This window comes from Solanum dulcamara, chromosome 8 (genome assembly GCF_947179165.1).
Source record: "Solanum dulcamara chromosome 8, daSolDulc1.2, whole genome shotgun sequence".
Lineage (NCBI taxonomy): Eukaryota > Viridiplantae > Streptophyta > Magnoliopsida > Solanales > Solanaceae > Solanum > Solanum dulcamara.
In genome coordinates this window covers 74,467,880-74,481,519 of record NC_077244.1, presented here as the reverse complement: position 1 = coordinate 74,481,519, position 13,640 = coordinate 74,467,880, and the positions used below count along the sequence as shown (strand labels likewise).

General features: G+C 34.5%; 1 protein-coding gene across 1 annotated transcript; it reads right to left on the bottom strand.

The window, feature by feature from the left end:
* Positions 1-316: 316 nt before the first annotated feature.
* Positions 317-6,378, bottom strand: LOC129899635 (J domain-containing protein spf31-like). The gene is made up of 9 exons (XM_055974648.1): positions 6,138-6,378; positions 4,399-4,489; positions 4,232-4,292; positions 2,800-2,877; positions 2,113-2,186; positions 1,572-1,685; positions 1,388-1,495; positions 1,012-1,050; positions 317-871 (listed from the first exon to the last, which is right to left on the bottom strand). The coding sequence occupies exons 1-9, from the start codon at positions 6,266-6,268 to the stop codon at positions 785-787; spliced, it is 783 nt and encodes a 260-aa protein (XP_055830623.1). The 5' UTR covers positions 6,269-6,378; the 3' UTR covers positions 317-784.
* Between the last annotated feature and the right edge of the window lie 7,262 nt (positions 6,379-13,640).

Below are 13,640 nucleotides of genomic sequence, written 5' to 3'. Positions count from 1 at the left end.
AAGAGATCTGTAAGTTGCAGATTAGCTGTTTTAAAGATTAGTTGATGGTTCTTCTATCAACAATCTTCGTAAAATTTTCTAGTTGAGTTGCGGAGAACATATGATGGGTTATTTGAAGACCGATATGGGGCAGTACCCCTTCACCTTTTGATTTAGGTGTTGAAATACCATCTTAATGTCGAGCATCAGAGTGAAATGTGAGTTTTTCAATCAATTTAACTTTGATCAGACAAAAACGCTCCCCTGTTTGAACACTTTTCTCTTTCAGGTTTCTACACCAATCTTCATGAAAAACTGGTAATAAATATACTTTGGCTAATTCGAAAAATAGTCTTGCAAATAAAAATAATGATGTTCAAGCACTAAGGGTGGAGAATAGAGATGGTACTTTAGGGAAAACTAAAATGCTGAACATGGCTTGTGCAAGATATGCACCTATTTTTGCTAATTATCTTGCACCTGACACTCCCTACCCTGCAAAGGTTGGGGTAAGATTTGTGTACATCTCATTAGCTCTCTCCACGGACCCAACTCGTTGGACTATAGAGCTAGAGAATATGGAAAATACACCAGATCTGAGGAGCCTGGTGCACCGAACATAATACCAAAAGCTCTCCTACCTGGTTTACACTCGAGAGCAAAATGTAATTTGCTGCTCAATAATTGGCTTCTCAACAAATACAACTTTATACAAGGGTGAAGCTTATACTCAAGACGCCAGTTCAAGCTTTCACTGAGATTCACGTCACTACGGAAGCAATAAAAACCCATCAGAGTACATGCGTTAACCTCGTTTAACTGGTCTTTGAACATAAGATTTGTTGGGATCTTCTGTCTTCAGCTTTGGAGGCCGAATCTCTCCTTTCTTAGCCTGCAAAAAAGCATGAAGAAACTTGTCCAATCATATTTTACTTAAAGTATAAGATGTTCGCCGCCCACGCCATATTCTTTGTCATTACAAAAGAGGGGTAGAGCATTTATTGACGGCAATCTAAGCAAATCAAAACTTACCTTTTTCCCCCCCTTCATGAAATCTCTCCAACTGGACACCTGATGAGACGAAGAAAAAGAAAGCAGCCTATCAGAAAGAAATCTTCCTGTAGATTATACCTCAGAAAACATTTAACTATAGTACTGCTTTTGCAATCAACACATTAATAATAACCAAGGATACATCATCAGTATCTTTTATGAATCCTATAAACCTGAAAACTTTTGCAACAGCAGCAATAAAGCAAATAGTCTTACTGACAAATGACAAACGATAAGCAAGATAGGTAAGTAGTAACAAATAAGTTCACCAACTGCAAGTTATATAGAAAACATACTTCACTGAACATACAACAACTATTGCGGCAACCTAGTTAAAATGAGCTAGAGAACTAACCCTCTTTTCTCTAGTTCCTTCCCACTGCTCCTCATGCTCACGTTTTCTTTTCCACATCTCTTTTGTTTCTTCCTCATCTTTCTTCAAGCGACCTTCCTCTTCAGATATCTATACAAAATCGAACAGGAAGTTTAACTAGAAATCTAAAAAGATGACATTTCAAGAAAACAGCTGAGTAACATACCCTCATAGCCATTTTTCTCCTCCGCCATTCTTGATCTGTCAATATTTCTCTAACCTTCAACCTGAGCTGCTGCTGGAATTCCTCTGACTGCTCATGTTCTTGGTCATATTTACCCTGTTTGCACAATCAGGAAGGAGTACAGAAATCAACCATTTGAAACACAAAAGTTACATAGTGCTATATATATTCGTAAATGCTCTATTGAAACCACGTAGGTTCCCTACCCAAATCATTAAGGTGGAATAAGAGTCATGCAGAAGCCAAACAAAAGGAGTTCAATAAGAGATATACTAGTAGAAAGGTGAAAACAAGAGTAAGTCTAAAATGCATCAAGTTACATAACCAAATCAAGGAGTCGATGACCTGCATGGTTTAATGTGGTTTTGATTGTGTGGAAATGGACACGGTTTCATTGTAGAAAATAATTGTAATCTCGGTAGTAGATACATCAGAAAGAAAATTCACCATATGAATATCCAGAAGCAATAATTCCAGCTAAATTTAGATCAATTTAAAAAACATGAGAGAATTGCAGACTTACCTCAGTAACTAATGACTTCAATTTACTAGCAGTATCTTTTTTAAGCTGCTTCTTCCACTTTGATCTTAATTCTTCTGTGCTCATACACAAAAAGGGGAAACACAAAAGTTTCAGTATGCGGAGACAAAATATTAAAGAGACAAAGGAAACCAGAAGAATAATTCATATAGTAGTTCCAGTGAGTGAGCAACATAGTGAGAATGCAGAACAGTCTCCATTTATCCATGTTGAGTTACAGAAAACGGCTCACAATACCAGACCAAGTTTTTCGCCCCTATTGATTATCATCTTTCGTTTGGACAAAATTTTGAAGAAGTTTATGAAAAATAAGTTGTGCAAGCTGATTTGTTTAGTTTCTTTTTATCTTTTTTGGGAAAATTTATGTCTGTTTTCTGAGTTGAAGATTTTTGGGTGAAAAACAGCTCTTCAGCACTTCTTCAACTTCAACAAAAAAAATTCAAAATTTTGAAACAAACCCCATTTCCCAAAAAATGTCACTTATGCAAAAAGAAAAGAATATCACAAACAGACACCGTCACCCAGTTTTCTTGATCTCAGACCACTGAAGAATTTGCAGCAACAGTTCAAGTGATCCATTGGAAGAGCAGAGAGAATGTGAATGCAGTCCATTCCATGGCAAAAGGAAGACTAAAGAATAAAAGAATGAATAACGAGGTGATGGCGGACCTTTTGCTGCAACAACTTGGCTCAGAATGTAATCCCTCTCCTGTTGATCAAGTAATAACTGTTGCGCTTTAGCTAAGGCTGCATACAACAAGAGAAAAAAATTGAAAAATAAATTCACAAGCACGAAGGGAAAGATATAAAACAGAAACTTCTTACTTGAGCAGTTAAAAAAAACAAAATCAAACCAAATCATCTCACAATAAGACAACATATAAGCATTTACAAGAGTGATCTTTTGAGATTAAGGCTTAAGGCTCTTTTCCAGCTCTCATCCTTGCTTTCTTCAATTCTTTTTGACTCAACATAAATGATATTCTCCTACAAAAGAATGTTCTCTATCCAAAAAGCTATATCTAGAATGATGTTGCCCTGATGCGAGAGGGAGTTGATAAGGCACAAAAGTTCTAATGCTAGTTTAAACTGAATGCCACTGGAGTCGTTGCACTGCTTCTGAAATTGTATTTTTATTATAGTCCTTAAAGTTTGTGACAATAGAATAACTGATTCCATTTTTCAGAAAAAGGAGGAGGGAGGAGGAGGACCAAAATAACTGATAAGCTGACATATAAAACATTTCTGTCAAAGACAATGCGGTTTCCTATCTCATAAACTTAAAACTAAGGGGTCGTTTGGTAGCTGGTTAGGAGGTAAGTACACCACGTTGAATGATCAATTAAGCAGGCAAACATGATAAGAAACTCTTATCCTGCAATCTGAAAATGAAAATTCCATTAACCACTCCAAGCAATACACAAAAGGAATAAAAACAGAAGCTTGTACAATAAAACCTTTGTACTGGTAGTTTGCCAGATAGAGCCCGGTATAAACCAGAATTCTGAAGTGGTAAAATATGTTTTTCTAGTGCTATAGCGACAGAGACTCAGATACACTATATTTTTGGAGAGATCGTTCATGTAGCAAGGTATATTTATGGCGGAGGAACTGCAGTCTTCTGCTCTCTCCAGTAGGTTACCCATTTTAAAGCACTGTGGTTACCTTAAATTTTGAACAACCTTTCTTGAGACAAAATGCTTTAAACCGTTCACTAAGAGGCAGTAAGCGGGGACACTTAACTAATACTAATCTAATAGAATAGAAAAACAACTTCCCAAATATATCTACAGCATGGACATTGAAGGAATCCAATTCGAGCGAGTTTCCAATTCAAAAAATTCTTGGAATGATCAAACTTAGTTTATAGATGAAAGATATCAATATCTAACATAAACCACCTAATGAACAGAACACGGGATAACCCAAATACTCAAGCCAAAGATCCATTTATAAGACTAAAGAAACAAGAAGTGTGAAAGTGGTATTCATCCACTACGAAATGAATTTTTTGTTCGAATAGAGAAGTCCTTTACTCAATAAACTACCTAAAATAACAATACTCCTCTATACAAGGAACAACATAAAGTGGCTTTCTTACCACCAAATGCCTCCTTTGCTTGTGGATGCTTGCATTTATCAGGGTGAACAAGCAAGGACAACTGCATACATGCAAGGTATGGTAATATATAAGGGTCGAATTACAGACTATGATATAAAATGGAACTATTTGAGTCCAAGGGGAATTTCAACTTTCAAGAAATATACCTTACGATACTGCTTTTTAACTTCGTCAATGGACGAATCAAATGACAGGTTAAGGTATTCAAATGGATTCAACTTGAAGCATGAAAGTATCCTGCAGTTCTTAAAGTTTTAACCCAAATTATGAAATATAGAATAATACAAATAACAAACTGAATTCGTATTTTTCAGCTATCAACATCAACAAGAAAGACATAAATCTAAAGAAAACTAGTACATGTCAAAAAAGAATAAATGAATATTATTAAGCACAATCCTAAACGGTGGGAGGAGACTCGGAAGACTTCTCAATCAGGATGGGGTTGCAACAGGGATCAACGCTTAGCCCGTTTCTATATGCTTTGGTAATGGATGAATTGAAGCGGTATAATCAAGATGAGGTGTCATGGTGTATGCTAGATGACATAGTACTGATTGATGAGATATGCAACAGAGTTAATGCTAGATTGGAGGAGTGGAGACATTTTATTGATGTGGCATGGATGAAGTGGAGGCTAGCTTCTGGAGTCTTGTGTGATATAAAGGAACCACCTAAAATTCAAAATAAGTTCTACAGAGTGGTGGTTAGACCGACTTTGTTGAATGGGGCGGAGCATTGGCCAGTCAAGAACTCTCATGTTTTGAAGATGCAAGTTGCGAAAATTAGAATGCTGAGATGAATGTGTGGGCATACTAGGGGCAGTAAGATGAGAAATAAAGATATGCAAAACAAGGTGGGAGTAACCTCCGTGGTGGACAAGATGAGGAAAGCGAGGTTGAGATAGTTTGGACATATGAAGAGAAGGTGTGCATAAGACCCAGTGAGCAGTGCGGGGGATTGGATATAGTGGGTACGAGGAGAAGTAGAGCTCGGCCGGAAAAGTAATGGTGAAAAGTTATTAGACAGGACATAATACAAATTCAATTTATCGAGGACATCATCTTAGATAGGAGAGTATGAAGGTCACAGATTAGGGTAGAAAATTAGTAGGTAGTGGAGTGTTGTCTTATTTTTCAATGGGTTTAGTCTTGGTGGTGTTTGTCGTAGTATTAGCTCCTATTCTTGTAGTTTCTTGCTTTTGATATCTACCATCATCTATTATTTATTGTATTTAGATTATCACACTATTTTTTAGTTGTTACTATTCTTTTTGTGATTGCTGTGCACTGCTTTCCTTATTAATTGTTATGTTTTCTCCAATGTCGATTTTTCTTTTTTTCATAACTATTTTGATTTGTTGCACGTAAGCTGAGGATACCTCAAGAACAACCTCTCTACCTCCACAAGATAGAGTTATGGTTTGCGTACACTCCAAACTCCCCATACCCCACTTATGTGATTTCACGGGAACGTTGTTGTTGTTATGCTCAATCCTCAATAAATAGAAATTATAGTCCAAATTAGTTGTCTAGAATGTGATTTTTCCTTTTAAAGACCAAAAATCATGAAAAAGAGAGTTTTGCACGGATAGGAATACACAGTAATTCCAATAACGTGTCTATCATACCAATCTTAAAATCATTTTATCACATATAAATTTCCTCTTCAGGTGTGTACAATACAATTCCAGTTACCTGAATAGCATCCATTTCAAGGTTCATGTTATAAAATTCGTGCTATACTACTGGAGAGGAACTTAGAACAAATAATTAACACAAACAAAAAGGATCGCGGCACACACTGTTGTAAACACACACGTACATCTATATCTATGTGTGTGTGTTGTATCTATAAATATAATATGGGGGGAAGGAGGCCGAACCTTATAACTTCGTTGTCGCGCTCAACCTCGCTGACCTCAGCGAAGAATTGCTTGAGAAGTGCGTCATCGATGGCGGAGGCTTTTGCCGACGACGGTGGTGGTGCGGCGGCGACAGACCTGTTTTCTCCCATCTTGAGTTCCCGCTCCGCTGCCAATCTCTCTCCAGTTATTCGTAACAACCACTTCGCTGCCGGGGATGAGAACTCCCAAAATGTTTACAGCTTAACGGGTATTCAAAGCTCCGATACTCGGGTATTCGGGCTCTGTTCTCTCTCTCTTAAGTCCAACCCAAGTTATTGGACCGAATTACTCTTGAAAATACAAATAAGGACCGGTCCAGTGGGCTTAATCCTTAAGTGAGTGGATCTTATCAAATTTCATTAAGAGATTTTCATGATATATAGTAGAAGTATAAATAGGCTAAAATACGGGTTATAACTAAGTTTTAATTATTTTTATTATTATTATTATAAATTATTAGCACTTAATAAAATTATTTATTCTTTATTATGGCTATATATAACATTCAAAAAAAATTTTAAAAAAAATTGACAAGATTTTTCATGAATCAATTTGGACTACATGTCAATCCATTTTTCAATGGGATGAGTGGGTCAATTATCCCCCAAACTTGAACGAGTTCAGCCAGTTGAATTTAATTTTATCATCCCTAATATATAGTTGTAACTCAAAAATAATAACCGATAAATGTATAATGGATGTATAAGATATATAATTTCTGTATAACTTCTATGATTAAGGGATATTATTATTTTTGACTATAGACCAAATGTGTAACTTGCTTTTTCACTATTTTACCAAGTAGCTTCACAATAAGTGCTCGTTACCAAATCTTCAGAGGTTTATTAATAATTTATCGATCGATTTTGACCACTCGACTGCTCTCTCCTTCTCCGAATTAAGATCCCCTTAATGCAACAATAACATAAATAACATAAATAACATATGCAATGTCAATTAAGTACAAAAAAAAAGTTTCTTAGCGTTAATTTAATAGATCTAAAAGAAATAGCCACGTTATATAAAAAGCTGCAAATTCAATTCCAACTTGCATAAATTCTATATATTTTTTCCCTCTAATTTGGACTACAAAATTCTATTTAAAAATCATGAAAATATTTCATGACTTTAAAAACTTGGTGAACCAAAACCACGATTTTGAGTTTTGAATCAGATGCTGCAAGCAACTTGACCATGTGACCTCTGCTTACTAGCTATTTTTGTTTCGTTAGTAAGGCATAGAAGAAACGAGAACCAAAAAGTAAATCAGAGAAATTTGATGGGCAAATGGTGGTCCAAATATTATTGTTATATTGCTATTTTATATTTTATACAAGTTTATATTTTATATTTGGATTTGATACACTTGAATCGAGGATCTTTCAAAAATAGTATTTCTATCTCCACGAGATAGTGGTACGGTGCATATATTATACCTTTCCTAAACCCTACATAGTAGGATTTCACTGAATTTGTTATTGTTGTTGTTTATATTTTATACAAATTGATAGTTATTCCATACTACTTTTCAATCACATCTTTGAAAAAATACACATTTTGTGATATTAACTATCTTTTCTAATTATAGAAGTTAAAAAATAGCAAGTTATAAACTTTACTCCTAAATTTATGCATCGTGCGGTTTAGAAAGCCCGACTAGAAAACAAAACAAAAGGATTGGAAAAACTTGAATGGATGGCTTTCAAAGCCGGCGGCAATAATTCCACTGTTAGAAACAAATATTTTTTTCATCAGGAATTAGTAAAAAAAAAATATCTTAATTTGATTTTACCATTTATTCCCCATCGAACCTACTTATAGTGAAAAATATACACTAAAATAGTGGGAGACTTTCTAGAAAACATCACTATTTTTTCTTTTCTCACCAATTCAATTAAAATATCTGCAAAAATAATCACTCGATTTTTTTTCAAACTTTCAATGGGAAAGTAGTAAATTTTTTATTAGCTTTCTTTATTAAGATTCTCTAGTATCTGTTTAATTTACTTAATACAATAGAGATAGTGATTATGTTAGCCAAAGATACATCAAAAAGTACCAAGTGATGTCTCATCCCATGCAGTTATTGTACCCCAACAACTAGTAGTAATTATAAGGAGTAATTATGTAAAGATTTTGATAATTGGTGGATTAATTAGTAGACAAAGATCAGACCAAATCAGGTCATGCTCCCTCATGTGCCCTACTCCTTGGTCCTAAACTTTTTGCTTGTCCCTTGGCATATATCTTTTTTCTCTACTACATAAATTTATTCTTTGAAGACGTGCTTCATATTATATCCACATTTACTTCGCTTTTAAATGTATATAATATACTTTTAATATATATGTGTATATTATTTTTATTGAAATAATACATGCACTGAATAGATGCAGAACCAAAACTTAAGATTTACGAATTCTAAATCATAATGCTTGTTATAAAATAACTAAGTTGACAATATTATAATAGAAAAGAAAGTAAGAGAATATGGAGAGAAAACAGAAAAGAAATGAAAATAGCGTGTATATGTATTCTGTGTGTTTTTTTAGCAATTCACAATGACCAAGAATGGTCATATTTATAGTTATACAAAAGAAGGCAAGTTGAGCAACTTGCAAAGTGGTGTGTCCACACAAATAAATGGACAATCCACTACTTAACACTCCCCCTTGGATGTCCACATGTAAAGAAAAATGCTAGTAAAAAATATATATATACATAGTTATCCTGAACATCCATTGATGTTGTGCCTCATTAAAAACCTTACTAAAAAAAATCAGTGGGAAAAAGCCTAGTAAAGAAAAAGAGTACACACATCTGGTAATACGTCTTGAATGCTGCCTCATTAAAAACCTTGTTAGGAAAACCCAGTGGGACAAAACCTAGACTAAGGGAAAAAGAGTGCAGCGCGTATTATACTCCCCCTGATGAAGACATCATTTAATATCTCGAAGATGACGCATTCCAATTTTGTATCTCATTTTCTCAAAGGTTGAAGTTGGCAATGCTTTGGTAAACATATCTGCTAAATTGTCACTTGAACGAATTTGTTGGACATCTATTTCACCCTTCTTTTGAAGATCATGAGTGAAAAAGAATTTTGGTGAAATATGTTTTGTTCTGTCTCCTTTGATGTATCCTCCCTTCAGTTGAGCTATACATGCAGCATTGTCTTCATACAATATTGTTGGAGCGTCTTTTGTCAAAGAAAGGCCACATGTTTCTTGAATGTGTTGAGTTATTGATCTTAACCAAACACATTCTCGACTTGCTTCATGAATGGCTATTATCTCTGCATGATTTGAGGAAGTGGCAACCATAGTTTGTTTTGTTGAACGCCATGATATAGCTGTACCACCACATGTAAATAAATAGCCTGTCTGCGATCGACCCTTATGGGGATCAGACAAATATCCCGCATCTGCGTAACCAATCAATTGTGACGGGGATTCATTCGAGTAAAACAAACCCATATCAATGGTCCCTCGAAGGTATCTGAATATATGCTTAATTCCATTCCAGTCTCTTCGCGTTGGGGAAGAACTAAATCTTGCTAACAAGTTTACTGCGAAGGCTATATCTGGTCTAGAATTGTTGGCAAGATACATTAATGCACCAATTGCACTAAGGTATGGTATTTCAGCACCAACAAGCTCTTCATCATTTTCATGAGGTCGAAATGGATCTTTATTAATATCAAGAGATCTCACAACCATTGGGGTACTAAGTGGGTGTGCTTTATCCATGTAAAATCTCCTTAAAATATTTTCTGTATATGTTGATTGATGGACAAATATCCCATTTACAAAATATTCAATTTGTAGACCAAGACAAAATTTTGTCTTTCCGAGGTCTTTCATTTCGAACTCCTTTTTAAGACATTTTACTGCCTTTGAAAGTTCTTCAAGAGTTCCGATAATATTCAAATCATCAACATACACTGCTATTATAACAAATTCAGATCCAGACCTTCTTATAAAGACACAAGGGCAAATTGGATCATTTTTATATCCCTCTTTTAGCAAGTATTTGCTAAGACGATTGTACCACATTCGCCCTGATTGTTTCAGCCCATATAAAGATTTTTGAAGTTTTATTGAACAAGTTTCCCGGGAATCTTTATATATTTCAGGCATTTTAAATCCTTCAGGAATTTTCATAAAGATATCGTTATCGAGAGAACCATATAAATAGGCTGTAACGACATCCATCAGATGCATGGCAAGTTTTTCATAAACTGCCAGATTTATAAGATACCTGAAAATGATTGCATCCACCACAGGAGAATATGTTTCCATATAATCAATGCCGGGTCTTTGCGAAAATCCTTGTGCCACAAGTCGTGCTTTATATCTTACAACTTCATTTTTCTCATTTCTTTTCCGCACAAAGACCCATTTGTACCCCACTGGTTTTATACCTTCAGGTGTTCGGACTATCGGTCCGAAAACTTTGTGTTTTTCAAGCGAAGCTAATTCAACTTCAATTGCATCTTTCCATTTTGGCCAATCATTCCTCTGTCTACATTCATCGACAGATTTTGGTTCAAGATCCTCATTTTGTTGCATTATTTCCATAGCAATATTATAAGCAAAACTATTGTCGACAATTACATTATTTCGGTTCCATATATTTCCTGATGAGACATAATTTATTGAAATTTCTTTATCATTTTCAGGCGTCTTAACCTCTTCCAAGGTTTCATCAATTGTTATGTCTCCTTGCTCATCTTGAGCAGGTTCTTTCATATCATGACCATCTTGATTATTTGCTCCTTTTCTTTTTCGAGGATTTTTATCTTTGGAACCGATTGGTCTACCACGTTTTAAATGTGGTTTAGACTCATTTGCATTATTTAATTGTCCTATTGGGACATCAACTCGAATTGGAGCATTAGCAGCTGGGATATGAGATTTAGTAACTCTTGATAGGTCAGTGAATGCATCTAGCAGTTGATTTGCAATATTTTGCAAATGAATTATCTTTTGAACTTCGAGTTCACATTTATTTGTACGAGGATCTAAATGATATAATGGTAATGCATTCCAATCTATTTCCCTTTTGAGCTGCTTATTTTCTCCCCCTAATGTTGGGTATACTGATTCATCAAAATGACAATCAGCAAATCTTGCAGTAAATAAATCTCCAGTCATAGGTTCCAAATATTTTATGATAGAAGGAGATTTATACCCAACATATATCCCCAATCTTCTTTGGGGTCCCATCTTTGTGCGTTGTGGTGGAGCAATTGGAACATATACTGCACTTCCAAATATTCTAAGATGGGAAATGTTTGGCTCCTGACCAAAAGCCAATTGTAATGGAGAGACTTTGTGATAACTTGTGGGTCTGATCCGCACAAGACTTGCTGCATGCAAAATAGCATGACCCCATAATGAAATGGGAAGTTTTGTTCTCATAAGCATTGGTCTAGCAATTAATTGGAGACGTTTAATTAATGATTCCGCTAGACCATTTTGAGTATGAACATGAGCAACCGGATGCTCAACTGTTATCCCAGTGGACAAACAATAATCATTAAATGCCTGAGATGTGAACTCACCAGCATTATCAAGACGAATTGCCTTTATTGCATAATCTGGAAATTGTGCTCTTAACTTAATTATTTGAGCAAGTAATCTCGCAAATGCCATATTACGAGTTGATAATAAGCACACATGTGACCATCTTGTAGATGCATCTATTAAAACCATATAATATTTGAATGGTCCACATGATGGGTGAATGGGTCCACATATATCACCCTGTATTCGTTCCAGAAATGTTGGGGATTCAATGCCCACTTTGATTACTGATGGTCTAGTAATCAATTTGCCTTGAGAACATGCGGCACAAGTGAATTCTTTAAACTGAAGAATCTTTTGGTTCTTCAAAGAGTGTCCATGTGAACTCTCAATTATTTTGCGCATCATATTAGAACCGGGATGGCCCAACCGGTCATGCCAAATAATAAAATCATTTGAGTTAGTAAACTTCTGGTTTACTATGGCATGTGTTTCAACCATGCTAATACTTGTGAAGTATAAGCCGGATGAAAGAGCGGGTAACTTTTCAAGAATAAACCTTTTGCCCGACATCATTGTAGTAATATAAAGATATTCATTCTTTTCATCATTTGTAGTCTCAATATGATAACCATTTTGACGAATATCTTTGAAACTTAATAAATTTCTTTGAGACTTACTACAATATAATGCTTCATTAATTGTTAAATTTGTTCCCCCAACAAGTACAACTTTAGCTTTTCCGGATCCTTCAATTAATTTTGTACTACCAGATATTGTATTAATATTAGCTTCTTTCATAATCAAATAAGAGAAATATTTCTTATCTCTTAAAATAGTGTGTGTTGTGGCACTATCAATAAGACACATATTATCATAATTGATTTTGGATCCAACTGATGACTGGGAAATTTCCATATTCTTCATAAATGAAAAGAGATACATTATAAGAGTGTGAAAAACTAACAACATAAAAACTTTAAGATATTGAACTGCTTTAAAAAAACAAAAAAAAACATAAAAACCGTAACTATAATATCATGAATGTGTGTGAAAAATATTCTTTACTCACATGTATTTTTGACAATATTGTATGTATAAAGTATTAGCTAAAAAAAAAACATTAGTTCTAATATGACCTTAATTGAATATAATTATAACACATGCGATAACATATATCTATGCAGATGGCTATGTGCCAGTATCAAATGATGTGAAAATCATATATACACAGTATACACTAATTTTATAACTTAATGGCTAATTTGACATATTTTAGCATCTTCGATCATGTATTATTATATGTGTTAATAAAGCTCATCAGATACTGGCTGCATATCGTAAATAAATTACTATGTTAACACGCTTGAAATTTGGTTCATATTTCTTTATATAACTCAATATACTAAAACTTTTAATAAATAAACTCAATTGACAATTTATTTTGGTAACAAGTGTCATACTAAGAAGTGTTAATCTAGGTTTTTGAATGGTACAAATATACAACTAAAAAAAAAACATCAAGTAATATTGTGTGATAATACTACATAGAAATGACAAATAAGTAACAAAAATAAATAACAGACCATACTACATAATATAGAGCTTTCAACTTTTACACATTAGTACAAACTATATGCCTCTTTGTAAAAGTTACTAATTATAAGATATATTCCCCGCCAGATGATAAATTCCTTAATCAATACTCATAAAGTCTTCAGCATCCAAATGAGTAATATTTGGAAGATCTGCGAAATCATCATCTTTATAAGCCATATTTGCCTCAATATTTTCATGTTTATTTGAGGGGGTTGCTTCATCATCATTATTTCGAAAACTCAAGTTTGCCTCCACATTATTATCTTTCCTTTTGAGAGAGGCTTGATAAAGTTTCACAAAATGTTCGGGCGTACGACATTCACGTGCCCAATGACCCTTCATACCACACCGGTGA

What these genes read in the sequence shown, in the direction of transcription:
- LOC129899635 (XM_055974648.1), bottom strand. Translation starts at nt 6,268, where the DNA reads ATGGGAGAAAACAGGTCTGTCGCCGCCGCACCACCACCGTCGTCGGCA. An exon ending in AGCAAAGGAGGCATTTGGTG is followed by an intron (nt 2,878 to 4,231) that starts GTAAGAAAGCCA and finishes TGTTGTATGCAG; the next exon opens with CCTTAGCTAAAGCGCAACAG. An exon ending in GGAGAAAAATGGCTATGAGG is followed by an intron (nt 1,496 to 1,571) that starts GTATGTTACTCA and finishes GATTTTGTATAG; the next exon opens with ATATCTGAAGAGGAAGGTCG.